The sequence below is a fragment of the Pantherophis guttatus genome, chromosome 5 (genome assembly GCF_059756535.1).
Source record: "Pantherophis guttatus breed Tessera chromosome 5, ASM5975653v1, whole genome shotgun sequence".
NCBI classification, from domain to species: Eukaryota; Metazoa; Chordata; class Lepidosauria; order Squamata; family Colubridae; genus Pantherophis; species Pantherophis guttatus.
Window position 1 is genome coordinate 16,244,531 of NC_142067.1, and position 18,741 is coordinate 16,263,271.

The following is an 18,741-nucleotide window of genomic DNA, read 5'->3' on the forward strand; positions in this document are numbered from 1 at the left end:
TGGCGGCCAAACAATGTCAACTGGCGGCCCCCAGGGGGAGAGCCTTCTCTGTGGGGGCATCTACTATCTGGAATGAGCTCCCCCCGGAGATACGGAGGATCCTGGATCTGCTCACCTTCCGCCGCGCTCTTAAGACCTTTTTATTCTATCAGGCTGGCCTGGCCTAATCTTTTCCCTTTTTTCCCTTTTTAAAATGTAAATTTTAATCTGTTTTAAATTATTGGGGTGTTTTAAATCTGTCTTGGGCCAAATTGTTTAATTCGGTTTTACTTTGCTTTTAAATTTTGTATTTATGTTTTTTATCTTGTGGCTGTTCACCGCCCTGAGTCCTTCGGGAGTAGGGCGGTATATAAATCAAATAAAATGAATGAAAAAAAAATGAAAATGAAAATAATTTCAGCTGATCGTGTATGCCTTGAATGAGAACGATGGGTTGATTTATTTATTGATACATTGCTTTCTTTTCTTGGCTGTCTACAGTATTCTCAACTTCTCCAAAGATCAGTTCAAAGGCGTTAATACTCTGCCTACCCTGCTTTTTCCAAGTCCAACTTTCCATAAAGTGTCACAGGGAATATCAAGCCCATAATCAACATAATCAGAACCTGGGGCGGACATCCGGAGCATGAGATTTTATACTTTGAATTCATTAAAACCATGACTTCATCCTGACTGCAAGAACAAAATTGATGTCTATTGGCATGTTGCTAAACTAAATGACATAGGAATATGCATCAGAGAGTTAATGCAATCTTTTCCAAACCAGAATTTTTCTCAGAATATGGGTGTCGCCTCACAGAATTCCTTAGCAAGCATAGTCATTGCTGAGAATTCTAGGAACTGAAGTTCATACGACAGAAAGATGGCCAGGTATGAGAAAGTTGAGTTAATAAAACTAAAAGTAATAAAAAAGGACAAGTGTTATGGTGCATACATACAGTCCATATGAGTCATGGTGGCGCAGTGGTTAGAATGCAGTGCTGCAGGCTTATTCTGCCAACTGCCAGCAGTTTGATTCTCACCGGCTCAAGGTTGACTCATCTTTCCTTCCATCTTTCCGAGGTTGGTAAAATGAGGATCCAGACTGTTGGGGGCAATATGCTGACTCTGTAAACCACTTAGAGAGGGCTGTGAAGCACCGTGAAGCGGTATATAAGTCTAAGTGCTATTGCTAGTGATTAAAAGAACAGAATGCCAAATCTGCTGCCGATCCAGATTGCAACTGCTTCATCATCTACTGCTCCTTGGGAATTCCCTGGATTCTACTTGGGAATTCTCTGGATTCCCCAAGTTGTTGGGGGCAATATGCTGATTCTGTAAACCACTTAGAGAGGGCTGTAAAGCACTGTAAAGCGGTATGTAAGTCTAAGTGCTAATGCTATTGCTACTTCTGGAACCTGGAGTTTAGCTCTGAGAGTGTTTGCCTGCATATATGCACACTCGCTCTCTTTCACACACACACACGTTGCACATCTGACAATGACTCTATTTGCAAAAACAAATGTACAAAATGCATCCTATTAATATAATGTACCTTATATTAAAGTATCTAGATTTGCTAAATAAAAAAAAAACCAATCTACAAAATCTATAGACTTTAAATAAAATTATAAACCAAAAATGCAATCGTGCACCATCAATTAAGCTGAAAAGAAAATCCAAGATGTCATATTTGGTATTTGGAAAAGAAAGAAACTGAGAAAAATGAACTTGATATATGCACAAACTTGAAATGGATCGTAACTGTTCACCAAGATTGATTCTATCATCCTCCACAATTGGGATGCCGATTGGAATGCTAAATAGAAAACTCTGTCCTGCAACATTTTAGCAGGTCCCACTTATAAGAGTGGAATACTAACTGACTTGCAGATCTCTGTCTGAAAACAGTTAAAAATACCTTGCCAAATTCTAGTGATATCAAATTTAGAGATAATAAAAATGCTTTTACTGCCCTATAAAATCACACATTCTTATACTGATTTGAACTGATCTGAGCAGGTGAAAACAGGGAAAGGGAGAGAAGTGATTTTATGACATGTATACATTTGATCCTCAGCAAAATGTGCAGATTTCCAGGCTCCAATTCCAGGATAGCTTCCAAAATCAATAAGAGTTTTATCACCTGAATAGCACGATCTAGTGCAAATCTCCTTTTCCGTAATATTAGATCTGGCAAGATATTGCTCAATTGGGAATAATTATTTTTCTGGACAAAGCATGAGAATTTACTAAGTTATAAACTGTAGTGAGCTGAGAAGGCCTTGATAGTACTTTGATCTGAAAATACAGTATTTTTACCAACTGGCGTAAAGTTCTAGCAGGAACGAGACTAAAAAAAGATAAATCATACAGAGCAAGTAAACTGTAAATTATATTTATTACCTTGATCAAAAGATAATAAATACCTTTATTACCCTTTTGTAATAAGGGTACCCAATAGCCCTGTATCCCTTTAAGAGCACATAGAGGTTATCTACCAGTTTGGTCTAGTAATTAAGGCATCAGGCTAGAAACCAGGAGACAGTGAATCCTGGTTTAGGAATGAAATCCCTGGGGGATTTGGAGCCAGTCACTCTCTTTCCACCTAATCTAACTCACAGGGCTGCTGTTGTGAGGAAAATAGGAGGTGGAAGGAGCATTAGATATACTTACCACCCTGAATTACTTAAAAAGTAATAAAGGCAAGATAGAAATCTAATAAATAAATCTGGATTTTGGATGGATGGATGGATGTGTTGGAAGAAATATTCACCTGGTTCAGTTCCAAGCAGGGAGAAAGACACTGGAAACATGGAGGCTGATTGGAAAGATGGTTTAATGGTGAACAGGACCACCAAGCACATGGTCCTGGTGTAGCTGACCACATGGAGTTGAGAATGAGGGTTATTTATTCCTTCTCTTGGGCCTTGCCCTTGAGCTTCCTGTTCCTGTTCAATAACATGTGTTCTATTGGCTGTTGTAGGAGGTCATAGCTAACCTTGTAGGTTGTCTGAGAAGTTTGGTTGAAGCCTGGAAGGTGATGCAATGTCCCCAGGTGATTTTGCAATGCAGTAAACTCTGCTGCTAGATAATCCTATCTGGAGGGTCATTTCTTAATCCCATCACCCCGGAGCCAAAGGTCTTTTGTCTTGTAGATTGTCTTGTAGATTGGATGGCCCAGTCTTTCTTAATGGGCACCAAATATCTGCTGGGGGCAGGGAACTGGGGCTGAGTTTCTGTCTCCCTTAAGATTTCTATTTCTCTTTTAGGGAAATATAATATTCTGCCTTTTTAATATTTCCCAAAATATTTCATTCTTATAGGAGAGGAGTGGGTACTAACTTTGTACAAATGGAAACAGACAGAAAGACAGACAGACATTGTGCCACCAAATCAGCTTAGAAGCAATCCTACTGTAGATATTACGTTTTCAAGAAGATCTGTTCCCAAATGGCCCTTGAAAGTTTTCCAATGGGTCACCCATTGCCACTGCAATTCAATCATTCGACCCTGCTTTGGTCATCCTTTTCTTCTTTTTCCTTCCACTTTTCTGAATGTTATAGCAGTCTCAGGAATATTTGGGCAAACCAGAAGTAAATGACAAAACAAGCAAAAAAACAAAATGTTGCAAATTGCAGTCATGTGACCAAGGAATGCTGCAAATGATGGTAAAACTAAGCCAAGCACCCAAGATGTAATCTTGTGACTGCACAGGTGATACAGCTGCCATAATTTTAAAAATGTACTTATCATCATTGTAAAATTATTGTTCCAGGTTGTAAGTACTTCTGGGGAGGTATGTCAAAACTTTGAACCATTGTCAAGCGACCAGTCGTAAGTCGAGAACTACCTGTAGTAAATTTAGTTTGGGGAACAACATTTGTAGACGGATATTGTAAAACTGCAGCGGGACAAGAGGAGAGTGACCCAAATGTTCCCAAACTTGGAACATTTGAAACACTTAAATAGGGATTGTTGGTGGAGGAACTGGATATGGTTACTTTGGAGTAGCAAAGACGTTTTAGCAAATCTTCAAATATCAGAGGACTCTCACACTGAAGAGTTATTTCAAAACACAGGACGTTAAACAACGGCTTTAAATTACACAGAAGTAGATTTTAGTTGGACACCACAGACCACAATAAAAAGCAGGGGGAAGAGATGTTATTTTCATTTTTAATTTCTAAAACTTTATTAAGTCATTTGAAGAAAACAGCAGCAGTCCGTCTTCTTCAAGCTAGTGACGATTGGAGAGAATCTGTAGATTTCAAAATCATTTCACAAACTGAGCAGAAGCGGGAAGAAATATTCATCTCATGATACCCCTCCCTTCCAGGGCTTCTGGGTCAGGGTAGCTTTCTTTCCCTCCCCTTCCTCAGTTAGCAAGAGCAAACTTGGGTGTCTCTATTTATATATTCACAAAGATGTGCATGTACAGACAGTACACATCCTACCCATTTCTAATTTTGCTCATTTTCACAAACAGCACTTAAGACTTATGTACTGCTTCACAGTGCTTTACAGCTCTCTCTAAGCAGTTTGCAGAGTCAGCATATTGCCCCCAACAATCTGGGTCCTCATTTTACCCACCTCGGAAGGATGGAAGGCTGAGTCAACCTTGAGCCGGTCAGGATCGAACTGCTGGCAGTTGGCAGAATTAGCCTGCAATACTGTATTCTAACCACCGTGCCACCACATAAATGGGCTTTGGCACTGTTGCATTTTACATGCTCCTTAAGACCATTCTATTCCTATGTACATTAAATCTTGGTATGTATGTGAGTCACCACTGTATTATTAATTGTATATGTTGTTCTGTTGTTATAATTGTCAACTGACTAAGCAATCTACAACTATGAGGGGTTCTTGGTGTTCTCTGAGACTGTACTGTACTATACTGTATTGTGTATTGTATTGTGCTCTCTAAGTGTGTATCATCAGTACACTGATGCTGTTGCCTAGTCTGAGTAATAAAACGTCTGCAAGAAAACAACCAAGCTTAGAGATCACTAAGACCAGAGGTGGTATTCAGCCGATTCGCACCAGTTAGCGCAAACCATTGGCGGAAATTTGGCCAAGGTCGCCAAACCAGTAGCGATGGCCAGTTGGCTATGCCCCCGAACTGGTCCCCCAGTTGCCGCTCACTTGCCCTACCCACCATGTTCATTGCTGCCATGTTCTTCATGTGTGCGCATCCCATCGCCTTGCAAGTCCAATGGGATGTGCATGCACGAAGAACATGGCGGTGACAGCTTTTTCTATGACCTTTGGTATTTTTAGGCAGCCTGCCAGAAAGGCTTTTTTGCCAGCCGCTTTCCAGCAGTGGTGGCTGGCTGGGGGCTGCCGAAAACTCCGGTCAGCTTGCCTTCCAGACTCTGGATCAACCACCGTGGAAGGTAAGCAGCCCGAACAAAGAGGCGGTGATGGGGGAGGAAATGGGGCTAGGGCCAGGGCCACTAAAGGAGGGGAAACGGGAGCAACTGGTGAAGGGAGAGTGGGGGTAGATAGGTGGAAATTCCCAAAATTTTCCTAACTTTTCCTATGGGCATGGCTGGGGAGGGGGGTCATGTGACTGAGTGGGCGTGGGCATGAGTGATGTCAAGTTGGCCAAGCCCACTCAGCCACATGCCCCCCACCTAGCCACGCCCACCGAACTGGTAGCAAAAAATTTTTGAAACCCACCACTGCCTATAACCCTGAGCTACAAATATTTTCCTTTATTAGTCTACAACTACTATATCCCTCCCCCTCTTCCTCCTCCTCCTCCCAGCAGTATTTATTCTATTCCATGTGAAAAGGATTTCATTCCCAAATTCAAGTCAAAACTTGTTATGTGAGAATCTTCGCTCAATTACTGGCTAACCTGCCAGAAGTATCCCCCAAGTGGCTTACGCGGGATAATAAAATAAAATTACATTTGGTCTCTGTTAAAATGCAAAATATTACTCCGAGATAGAATATCAGCATACACCCAGCTTATTTCTCAGAAGGCCTTTGGAACACTATCCTTAAGGAAGTATAGATGGTGTAAGCTCATAATCTTTTTGGCACCGGGTAAAAACATTCTTATTTGCACAGGGTTTTTAGACTGGTTTTATTACTTCTGCCTTGCCTCCTGTCTCAACCAGCCTTCCTAAACTTGATGGCTTTAGATGTGCTGGAACCTTATTATCGTTGTGCCCACGTGACACCCCTCCTCGCGAGCTGCACTGGCTCCCAGTGGTCTTCCGGGTGCGATTTAAGGTGTTGGTCACCACTTTTAAAGCGCTCCATGGTATAGGACCCGGGTACCTTTGAGACCGACTTCTGCCACCAATAGCCTCCCACCGGCCAGTTCACTCCCACAGAGAGGGTCTCCTCAGGGTGCCATCGGCCAAGTTATGTCGGCTGGCGACATCCAGGGGGAGGGCCTTCTCTGTGGGAGCCCCAGCCCTGTGGAATGAACTGCCCCCGGAAATGCGTAAGATCTCCAACCTCAGGGTATTTCGCTGTGCCCTTAAGACCCTTAAGGCCGGGCTTTCAACATAATAATTTTAAATTGGGTGTTTTAAATTTCTGGGGTTTTAAATTGAGCCGAATTATTTAATAATTTTAAATTATTTTAATTGATGTTTGTCTTGTGCTTTTAATAGGCTGTACACCGCCCTGAGTCCTTCGGGAGAAGGGTGGTATAGAAATAAAATAATAATAATAATAATAATAATAATAATAATAATAATAATAATAATAATAATAATAATAATAATAATAATTATTATTATTATTATTATTATTATTATTATTATTATTATTATTATTATTATTATTATTATTATTATTATTATTATTATTATTACCTGCAGGTAAAGAAGTCCAATGTATCTGGAGGGCACTGTGTTGAGGAATGCTAACCCAGAATACATTGGCTAAAAAATTGGTATTCTTAGGTCTCTTCCCATAACTTGACTATTGGCTGTGCTGCCTGATAATAATGTTGGATTATTTTCATTGTCTACTCTTTATTGTAATGATTCCCAGTTTTTTAAAGCCAGCAGGCACACATTACCATTTGAGATATGACACTGATGAAGAAAATGGCTCCATGGAAGGCATGCCTGCAGGTAGTCCTCGACTTATGAGCATTCGTTTAGTGATCATTCGAAGTTACACCAGACTGAAAAAAGTGACTTCTGCAGCATTCCTTGTGCGGGCTTGTTGACACTGTCAGGAAATTTCTCCTAATTTCTAGGTTGGTTCTCTCCTTGATTAGGTCTGGCTCAGACCAGGATGTCAAACAGGATTTCTTCCAGGGCTGGGTCAGCATTGTAGTTCTCCTCTGCAGGCCGGCTGGGGTGGGTGGGTCGAGGGAGATGGGACGGATACCTCCTGCAGTACCCTACCAGCCAAAACAGGGCATGGAGGGGCCACACGAGGCCCCCCCATCCCATTCTCAGCCTGGACGGCCTCCTGCAGCACTTTGCTGTCCAAAACAGGGTGTGGGGTGACTGCGCGTGGTCCTCCCGTTTTCCATTTTGGCTGCCAGAGGCACCGCAGGCCAGTCCTTTGCTGTTTCCAGGGCAACCCCGTGGGCCAGATTTAAGCACCCCGTGGGCCAAATCCGGCCCGCGGGCCTTGAGTTTGACACCCCTAGCTCAGACAAACTACTTAATGACCTTGGCAGTGGTTAAGATGCGATGCTATATATTTCTATTTAAAACATTTTTTATAGCCCATACACATACTTTAATATGTACAGACATTATGCAAAACTCTGCCCTATTTTGCCACTTTATTTTTTTTTAAAAATTGTTGAACCTTTTCATTTTTAGCACTGTGATGCACCCCATCTACTCAAACAGCAGGCGCCCAAAGAATTCCACCTTAAGGCTACATTATACTTCGGTTTATTGTTCCAAAGCCTTGAAGGCTCTTGCTTCTCAGATTATGAGTGTTAAAAAAATTGACCTAAAATTTAATCACCTTCTTTAAAAAAAAAAAAAAAAGAAGAAGAAAAAGAAGAAGCCTGGGTTGGATGCTTTGCACAAATGTTTTATACTAAAGTAATGACCTTTGAATGCGTATATGCTCAGAGATACAACCATTAGGGTCCTAAGAAAACATCTGCATTTTAAAACAATACAGGGAGTTATGTATAAAAAAAAAATACATGTATCAGCAGAAAACCAACGTTCTCTGAACTGAATGCATTGGCATGCAGACTGAGAACTGTTGCTCTCATAATACAATAAAAACACAGGAACTGAGAAAAATAACAAGGATAGAAAGAAGTCAAGCAAAGGACATTTTCCCCATTAATACTAGCCTTACATATGAAAATAGGGAGGCCTCCTCCCGGTCTTTCCTCCTCCCCGTCCACCTCAACATCCCCCAACATATACACTCTCTCCTGTTGGGAAAAGTTCATTTGACATTTCTTCCTTATGGTTCTTGCCACGTCCGCTTAGGCATTGTGGGAACCAGCAGAGATTTTAATTTGAAGACCGCCGCTCTTTGGGCATAATTTGATGAGCTGGAAAACAGATATGGAGCCACCAGGTCTTTATATACTCAAAACGTGACAAGATCGCTAACTGGGCCCTGACCATGCCGTTGTTTGCTGAAAACAATTCTGTATGTTGAAAAAAAGTTTCTGGGATTGTTTCCATGGCATAACCACTCATGCAGATGTTGTTGCCGGAGGCAAAACAAAACAAACCAGAAGAATGCCTTCTCCTGTTCCAATGTAGCATCTTTCTTCCGCACTTCCCCATCCATTCATTCATTCATTGCAAGGGCAAGGAAATAACGCACAACTGGGAAGCCTGATTTCATTATTAAAAAAAAAACCACTTTGAATTTCATACCCAGCAAAAGAAGGACGTGGTGGCTCAGTGGCTGAGCTTGTCAATAGAAAGGTTGGCAATTCAGCGGTTCGAATCCCTAGTGCCGCATAACGGGGTGAGCTCCGGTTACTTGTCCCAGCTTCTGCCAACCTAGCAGTTCAAAAGTACGTAAAAAATGCCAGTAGAAAAATAGGTGAGCACCTTTGGTGGGAAGGTAACAGCGTTCTGTGCGCCTTTAGCATTTAGTCTTGCTGGCCACATGACCACGGAGACGTCTTCGGACAGCTCTTTGGCTTTGAAACGGAAATGATCACCGCCCCCTAGAGTTGGGAACGACTAGCACATATGTGCGAGGGGAACCTTTACCTTTACCTTTACCCAGCAATCACTGGAATTCTTCCACCATGGTTTTGTTAGCTTTTCTACGATAAATGTTATCGGCTTTTTGTATTCTTGAATTCCTTATATGTTTGAGTTGCCAAGAAAAACTTACCGTCTACTCTCTGAACAAGGTTACATCATCCTATGAAATACAGGTAGATCTCAATTAACAATCAGTCACTTAACAACAAAAAAATGCCCATCCAGGAAGTGGATTCGACTTATGACTGCGAGATTTACTTAACAACTACCATAAAAAAAACATCAAAAACATCTGATCCCATCACAAGGTGCCTTGGATTACAACTCAATAATTTACAACCAGAATTCCAGTCTCAATTGTGATTGTAAATTGAGGCTTACCCGTGTTTCCCCGAAATACCCTTGGCCCCCAAAATAAGCACTAGGGCTTATTTTTGGTGGTGTCTTATTTTTCCCCATGTACAAGGCCCACTTCTGCTTGCTCGCGATGGGGCAGGAGACTGCGCGGTGTGCTAGTGCCACCGTCATGAGGCGGGGGGTGGAGCTGCTCCATGTGCCCTGCACCAGTTTACCTCAGGATCCCCGCAGGTAAGCCATCCATGCCCCAACACCTGCCTCACCTCACAGCTGTAGCACTACCACACCGCTTGACCTCCTGCTCCATTGCGGCCACAAGGAAGCAGAAGAAGTGGGCCGGCGGCATGTGGGCTACTGCTGCACATGGTTGCTAGTGCTGCAGCTGCGAGGCAGGTGTCGGGGTGTGGATGGCCTGGCTGTGGGGGCCCTGAGGTAAGCTGGTGCATGGCGTGTGGGGCAGCTCCATCTCCCCACCTCGCGGCTGCGGCATCACGAGCAACCAGATGGCTCTTAAGTAGGCCTTATTTTGGGGGTAGGGCTTATATTAGGCACACTCGTAAAAACATGCTAGGTCTTATTTTCAGGATAGGTCTTATTTTTGGGAAAACAGGATACCTGTACAGGTAGGTCAAAATTGGGATCAGGATCTCCATTGTTAAGCAAAGCAGTTGTTAAATGAATTACACCTGAATTTATGAGTTTTTTTGCTATGGTTGTTAAGTGAATCACTGCAATCATTAAGTGAATATTATGGTTGTTAAGCGAATTCAGTTTCCCCCATTGATTTTGCTTGTTGGAAGCCAGCTGGAAGATCATAAATGGTGATCACATGATCCCAGGGCACTGCAACCATAATAAATACATGCCAATTGCCAAGCCCTCAAATTGTGATCACATGACCATGAGGATACTGTCACTGTTGTGTGAGGAACAGTCCTAAATTACTTTATTTTAGTGCCATTGCAACTTCGAACAGTTGTTAAACATGGTTATAAGTTGTGGACTAACCAAATTTTTAAAGATTGCTACTGGAGAAAGTAGGTGTTGCAGACGCAGACGCGCCGCTACCCGGCAACACGGAAGTGCCTCCTATTGGCTGAGACTTGACAGCTCAGCCGGCGGGAGAAATAAGCAGGCGCTATTGGCTGTTTCCTTTGACAGCTGCTATATAAATAGCAGCCGTGACTGAAAGTTATTGTTGTTGCCGTTCTATCTCGTTCTGGTTGCCTGTTAGCTATTTGTCTCAATAAAAGAGATTCCTTTCAGCCGTTTGCCTCAGTTTCCCTACTTCGTTCTCTCGATTAGAACAGTAGGGTTCACCTCTACACCGTGGGATCCTGTGAAGAGGGACTGTCCTTAAAATATCTCCACCATTGCTGAACATCTAGGAACTATGAGAAGAAATCAAGAGGGATGGCTAAATTTTTCTTCAGAGAAAAAAAAACCACCAGTCCAGATATTACTAACAGGCCCTTAACTAAGCTTGATTCCAGATGAGATTGTTATTACATAATCACCAGTAATGTTACAAGGGATCCAGAGGCCTTTGATCTCTATTTGAAAAGCTTTTGAATTTTTCTCTTATGTTTTTTTTTTTTTCCTTTCAGGATTACATTCATTAAGAAAGAAAACAGAGGCGCTGTTTGTTTGGAAGCATTAACAGTTCCTCCACAGTCTGAAAATCACTGTGGCCCTCCAGCTGTAATTGAACTACAACTCCCAGCATCACTCATTCCTAGCTCTGCAGGCCAGGCCTGTTGGGAATTGTTCAGTAAGAGCCGGTATGGCAAGCTTCCATTTCTGAGCTCTTTTGCTCAGCATGCATATAAAAGCTGGGCTTGTGGTGACTGTTAAATTCAGGCCTTGTATTTTTCTGCTGTGCGGTTGAATTATTTTCTCCGATGCCTCTTTTTGCATTTTTTTTAAAAAATATATATATTTATATCTCTTTTGAGAGATAGTTTGGTTTCAGAGTTAAGGCACTAAGCTAGAAAGCAGGAGACTGAATTCAGGTTGACTGGATGACTTTAACAGTAACAGAGTTGGAAGGGACCTTGGAGGTTATGTAGTCCAACCCCCTGCTCACGCAGGAGACCTGTACTAGGGATTCGAACTGCTGAACTGTCAACCTTTCTGATCGACAAGCTCAGTGTCTTAGCCACTGAGTCACCTAGTCAGGCTTTGGGCCAATTTTGGGCCAATCACTCACTCTTTCTCTCTCAGCCCAACTTACCTGACAGGGATGTTGTTGGTAAAAATAGGAGGAGGAAGATGTGCTGAATAGGTTTACCATTTTGGCTGTTTGTAAAAATAATAAAGGCAGGATAGAAATAAATAAAAATATTAACAACAACAAAGCTAAATGTTTGAGATGACCTGATGTTTTATTCCCCACAATATTAAACTCTACTCTTCAGCAATGGTCACTGCCTTCAGCATGGGAGGTGAGCTAGAGGATCAAACTCATGTCCTGTTTTAGGACTACGTGATTGATACATGTTAAAAATAGGATTCCGACTGCCATTGCATCCAAAATTTTGGAGCCAGTGAACATTACTGCGGTTGCCCCAGCAGTTTCTGCCGAGGTGCTCATATGATCAAGTCACTCACTCAGGAAATTGACAAGTCTTCTTCTGCTTGGCCCCATTTGTAGAATTGATTTAAATCTCTTCAGAACCTTAATGGATAATATAGTGTTAACTGTATATTAGTCAGCTGCAATGGTTATCAGGGTGAGGACTGGGTGTAAATCAGAAGTGGGTTTCAGCAGGTTCTGACCAGTTCTGGAGAACTGGTAGCGGAAATTTTGAGTAGTTCGGAGAATCGGTAGTAAAAATTCTGACTGGCCCCACTCCCATCTATTCTCTGCCTCCCAAGTCCCAGTTGATCAGGAGGAAATGAGGATTTTGTAGTAACCTTCCCCTGGATTGGGAAGAGAATGGAGATTTTACAGTATCCTTTCCCTGGAGTGTGGTGGGAATGGAGATTTTACAGTATCCTTCCCCTGCCATGCCCACCAAGCCATGCCACACCCACAGAACTGGTAGTAAAAAATTTTGAAACCTACCACTGGTGTAAATCACTATTTTCAGTGCCACTGAAACTTCGAACAATCACTAAACCATGGATGTCCAATCTTTGGGTTTGCCGGAGCCTCGCTGAGTGAAGAGGAATTGTCTTGGACTGCATATCACATAATAGTGGGATGTCATTATTAGCAGTCCAGGGTCGCATGTGACTTGAGGGTTGAAGGTTGGACACGCCTGAGCTAAATGAATGGCTGTAAAACAAGGATTAGCATCCCCATGGTCAGTCACATGATCAAAATTTGGATGCTTGGCAACTAGCATATGTTTATGACAGTTGTACTGTCCAGAGGTCACATAATCACCATCTGTAATCTTCTCAGCTGACTTCTGACAAGAAAAGTCAGTGGGGGAAATCCAGGTTCACTTAACTACTGCAATGATTCACTTACCATATTTTTCGGAATATAAGACGCACTTTTTTCCCTCCTAAAAGAGGCTGAAAATTTGGGTGCGTCTTATACTCCGAATGTAACCCTGCCCACCCACCGTCCCCCACCCTTTGGCCCCCATGCGTCCTCTTCCTGGCTGCAGAGATTGCCATGGACAAAGGCTTGTGTTTTTGAGCTCCGTGTGTCGTGTTTTCAGCCTCCAAACGCTGCGTTTGAGAGCCAGCCCTTCAAGGCTGCGGGGATCACCAAAGCACATCGCCGCTGATCGCCGCCTGAAAACGTGATGGGTTTGGAGGCTGAAAATATGATACGCGGTGCCCAAAATGGCTACCCGGAACAGCTGCTGCCTTCTCTTACCCCTTGCACGTTTCGCCTGCTTTAGTCACTGGAGCTCCTTCCGATGATCAGCAGTGCTTATGAAGCTGTTTTTCAGCCCCAACATGACCGAAGCGATCCTCCGCGCTTTGCCTGCTTTTCTAATTGCTGCACTGTCCAATGATCAGCTGTGGTTTAGAAGCTGTTTTTTAGCCCCAACCAGCCCCAACCTCAAAACCAGAGAGCGAACTAATGTGCTGAAGCTGACCAGGCAAGGACACTAGCCAGATAATACCTGGTAGGCAGATTTTTTTCCCCCTATTTTCCTCCCCAAAAACTAAGGTGCGTCTTATACTCTGAAAAATAAAGGTAACTTATATGGCAAAAAGGTCATAAAATGGGACACAACTCACTTAACAACTGTCTTGCTTAGCAATGGAAATTTTGGGCTCCAATTGTAGTCGTAAATCGAGGACCACCTGTATCTAATATTTCTTTCTTTAAAAATGCAGAACAGGGAATAATGTTTTAAAAGTTTAGCTCTCATTGTTTACTCTAATTTCTTGGTTTAGTCTTAAAGAATGACTGCTCCAACAGTACCAAGCGTGTTCCAACCCCACCTAGACTGAAGAAATCATTTGAATTTACTTCTTGGTTGGAACTTCCCACAGATCTAATCTCTCAGTGATAACAGAATAACAGAGTTGGAAGGGACTTTGGAGGTCTTCTAGTCCAACCTGTTTCTCAGGCAGGAAACCTTATACCATTTCAGACAAAAGGTTGTCCAATCTCTTCTTAAAAACTTCCAGTGTTGGAATATCTCCAATCTCTGGAGGCAAGTCTTGAGTAATTGTTCTCACTGTCAAGAAATTTCTCCTTAGTTCAAGGTTGCTTCTCTCCTTGATTAGTTTCCATCCGTTGCTTCTTGTCCTACCTTTGGGTGCTTTCGACAATAGGTTGACATTCTCTTCTTTGTGGCAGCCCTAGATATACATAGAAACACTGTTATCATGTCACCCATAGTCCTTCTTTTCATTAAACTAGACAGTCCGGTTTTCGACTGCCGTTTCCCTACCAGAGAGGACAGACTGTCGAATCTCTCCATAGCCAACTCCATCTTGGCTAGCCATTGTGAGAGGATGGCCTGGAGGGACACCCTCTGAGTTTTGTTGAAATGACACGAGACTTCTCCCACTGTCGTGAGAGGACAGTGGAGTCCAGTTTTACCCACATCTTGAGTTTGCTGCCTCTCCTTTTTCAGGACATTTTAGACTACTCTATGGAACCCTGGCCAGATGACATTTCCATCTTTTCCGATCTTTTGGATGCACTCGGCCGCCGAACTTCTTGCGCTGCGAGACTCCCCCCTCTCGCAGGCCTGGCCCTCCATGCTATCGAGGACCTATCTTGATGACGGGTTTTGGAGCCCAGAGAGGTGGCATGCAGCGAAGAGGGGGTTGAGGGGTTTTTTACATAAATTTTTAGCTAAACTTTTAAGGGGCTCCAGGGAGGGGGAGGGTCAGATTAGAATTAGGGCTGTGGGTATGGGGGATAACCCACCTAGGAGAGGGCCAGGTCTTGTTGCGAGGCGTGGCATGGGGGGTGGGGGTTCCGGGGCCAAGGAGGGGGTTAGAGTTTATCCAGAAGATGTTTTTGCCATCAGTACTGTGGGTGGGAGGGGCAGGCATGGCGGGAGCCGTTCCTTGCTCCACCAGGGAGTGCGGGAGGACCTCTTGGAGGGTAGAGCCGAGGACTTTGTACAGTATCTGCATGACAAAATCACTCAGATTCGGGAAGCCTGGATAGCTCAACAGACAGAACTCTGTAATTTAACACCAGCTGTCTGCAATTAAAGTAAGATTGAATCTCGCCAGGCTCAAGGTTGACTCATCCTTCCATCCTTTCTAAGGTAGGTAAATTGAAGACCCAGTTTGTGGGGGCAATAAGCTGACTTTGTATAAATATACGAAAGTATGAAGGCTATTGCTTAACGCATTGTAAGCCGCCCTGAGTCTCCGGAGAAGGGTGGCATATAAATCAAATTAAAAAAAAAAAAAACCATTTAATAGCTGTGTGAATTTATGCAGACCAGATGTGATAAATTTAATCAGATTCTTTAATAAATTGATTTGAGAATATAAGATTATGAGACAGAGAACCACTAGTCAAGGAAAGTTTTATTCATGTATTCATTCAATTTATATAATTTCTACTTAAATTTCATATCAAATCAGTGACTCAGGTTGCCTTACAACTCTATGATGTAACCCTGATCTAAGCAAATTTATATGGTAAAATATTCACCAGAATATTCACTTATATGTAACAACTCAATAGGTCAAGCAGAAATCCAACTGATAAAGCTTTTCATAAATAATTAGATATCTGTGTGGGCAAAATTTTCCAAGGTTATTTATACCTTCCGGACACCTTTGAGCCCAAACTATGAATCAGCAAGATTTGGTTCAACTCAGTCTACCCATAATTATAATCTCACCGCCCTATTTACTGTGGTTGTTGCCCAAAGATACTGAAGATAAATTGCTTTGCTTTTAGCCCTTAAAAATAAGGAGTGCATATTTGTTATTCTGTATTTTACTTGAATTCTTGAAAAAGCCTGTATCAAATCAAGTCATTTATGAATCCTGTAAACTTTTCCTTATATTTTCCAGCTTTAGGATCCTGCCAAGGATCTATTCAAGTTGGGTGGCTAATAAATTTAAATACATAAATATATAGATTTAAATACAAAGTGGCTTATAAATTATTAAACTTTTCCTTTCGGAACTCCTCCCCACTTTTAACAATGACGGGGAGGACTTCAACAGAGCTTTTACCTAGTTTGCTTTTGGGGGATCCCATGAATCTTAGTAGCAACACTTTTTAAGACAATCAATCGATTGATTTAAGACAGGGGTGGGCAATTAATTTTCCCAAGGAGTCCCAGGAAGAAAAAAAAAACCCGCACTGTTGCAGAGGATGGAACTAACTAAGAGGTTATATACTTAATTCTGCTTAATATTAAATTTTATAAAAAGCAGTAAATTACATGGCTTTGATCAGCTGCTACCAGTAAGAATACATGATATGCCTCATTTTACATTTGATTTCTAATTTCCGATTGACCTTCTGTGGGCCAGACAGGGACAGCCAAAGGACCGGATGTGGCCCAGGAGGGGGGGCACAAAATGCTCAGGTCTGCTTTAAGAAATGCTGGATGATGATGATGATGATGATGATGATGATTATTATTAAATCACCACGGTAGAGAAGGAAGGGAAAATTCCAAGTTGACTGAGGAATTCCTTAGCTGAGAAGAAGAAAGGTCAAACTCAGTTACTCTCTAGCCTTAATTGCTAGAATTGTTTTATTGTCTCCTCTCTTATTTTATTGCTGGAGAATGACTTTTAATAAACCAACCTGCTTCTGACTTCGTAGGAGACTTTGAACGAGAAAGGTGGGCAGCCCCCCCCCCAAATAATAATAATAAAAATGAGGACCCGGTTTGTGGGGGCAATAAGCTGACTTTGTATAAAAAAGAACACCGCTTGGGGGGGGGGGCGAAAGCCTTACTAAGCAGGTATATACAAAAGTATGAAGGCTATTGCTTAACGCATTGTAAGCTGCCCTGAGTCTCTGGAAAAGGGCGGCATATAAATCGAACCAAAAAATAAAATAAAATAAAATAAAATAAAATAAAATAAAATAAAATAAAATAAAATAAAATAAAATAAAATAATAATAATAATAATAATAATAATAATAATAATAATAATAATAATAATAAATTGAAGATAAGCAGCAAGAAAAAATCACAAAGTACCGGGACTTGCAAATTGAAGTTGAGCGACTGTGGAAAAAGGAATTGTGTGTTGTCCCGATTGTAATTGGAGCTCTTGGAGCAATACCCAAAGGGCTACCCCGCTATTTAGAAATTCTAAATTTGCCGGACTTGAACATTTTGACTCTACAAAAAACCACCTTACTCGGAACAGCTTACATCCTCCGACGATACCTTAACAGTTCCTAGGTCCTTGGTTAGGACTCGAGCTGCTGAGCTATTAACCAGCCTCAAAGCTGTGAATCTCACTAAAGATTAACCAATAAATAATAATAATAATAATAATAATAATAATAATAATAATAATAATAATAATAATAATAATAATAATAATAATAATAATAATAATAATAATACAACGGGCAAAAAGTTCGCGCTTCTCCCGGGCGAACTTTTGGGAGAGGAGGTGGGTGGTCCTTTTCAACCTCTTAAAGGAGGGGCGGGGGGCGTGGCACGGCAGGGGAAAAAAAAAAGAAAGAAAGAAAGAAAGAAGAAAAGAAAAGAAAGTGGAAGGGGAGGGGAGGGGGGGGCTGGCTCTACTTGATTGGGCCGGAGGCGGGATCCTGCCTTCTTTCTCAGAGCAGCTGCTCGCGTTGAGGGCAGAAGAGCCGCCCCGGCCGGCCCAGGAAAAAAATTACAAAAAAGAAAAAAGCTCCGCGGGAAACGGGGAAGAGTTTTTACCAATCGGCCGGAAGGCGTCTCTGAGCCGGCGATGTCCTGCTGGCCGGAGCATGTAAGCAGCTGACAGCGTCTTGGGAGTCAGGAGAGACCCCCGAAGCGGGGAGGAAGACCCAGCCCTTTGCTTGCCTGCCTGCCTGCTTGCTTGCTCTGCCTTTCCCCACCGTTTTGCTCTCTCCTCTGCACCCGGGTGGGGTGGGGTGGTGTTTTTTTTTTGCAAGCCAGCCATGGGGCTGCCCACGCTGGAGTTCAGCGATTCCTACTTGGACAGTCCGGATTTCAGGGAGAGGCTGAAATGTCACGAGGTGGAGCTGGAGAGGACCAACAAGTTCATTAAGGAGCTGATCAAGGACGGCAGCCTCCTCATCGGGGCGCTCCGGAGTGAGTAATTAAAAAAGGGCAAGGGCAGGGCGAGGCTGGAAGTGGGGGGGGGGCTGGAGTTGCTCAGGGGAAAGGGCCGCTCTTTTGTTTCAATGGACCCGGCGGATATAGCAAAAAAAAAAAAAAAAAAAAGACCACCCCCTTCCCCCCCCAAAAAATAAAAAACACCAAACCACCGGGGGCGTGGAGTGGGGCTTCGCATTCCATTCCACGCGCGGAGGGTGAGCCCCGCGCGCGCGCGCTTGCATGCATTTTCGGGGTGCACACATGCAAAGTCTTCAACGCCGCCTCGGTGAGGAGCCGAAGCGCCTCTCCCGCCAGCCTAGCGTTTTGGATTTTGAAATGGGTTTGATTTGAAATGGAAAGGTTCAATTTCTTTTCTCTGCTTTTCATCCAAATTTCTTCCCCCCCCCCCAATACCCCCTGGCTGACTGACTGACTTTATTTATTTATTTTAATTTATTTTAATTTATTTATTTATTTAATTTATTTATTTATTCAGTCAGACAGTCAAGCATTAGATT

General features: G+C 42.6%; 1 protein-coding gene across 3 annotated transcripts in view; it reads left to right on the plus strand.

Annotated features, from left to right (window-relative positions):
* The first annotated feature begins 17,631 nt into the window (after window positions 1-17,631).
* The window catches only part of ARHGAP42 (Rho GTPase activating protein 42), a 174,733-nt gene continuing 173,623 nt past the window's right edge, over window positions 17,632-18,741 (plus strand). For all 3 annotated transcript variants that reach the window (XM_034408886.3, XM_034408895.3, XM_034408904.3), the window contains exon 1: window positions 17,632-18,217. In XM_034408886.3, the coding sequence (XP_034264777.2) occupies window positions 18,064-18,217 (154 nt within the window). In that variant the 5' untranslated portion in view covers window positions 17,632-18,063. The remainder of the gene's footprint in view (window positions 18,218-18,741) is intronic.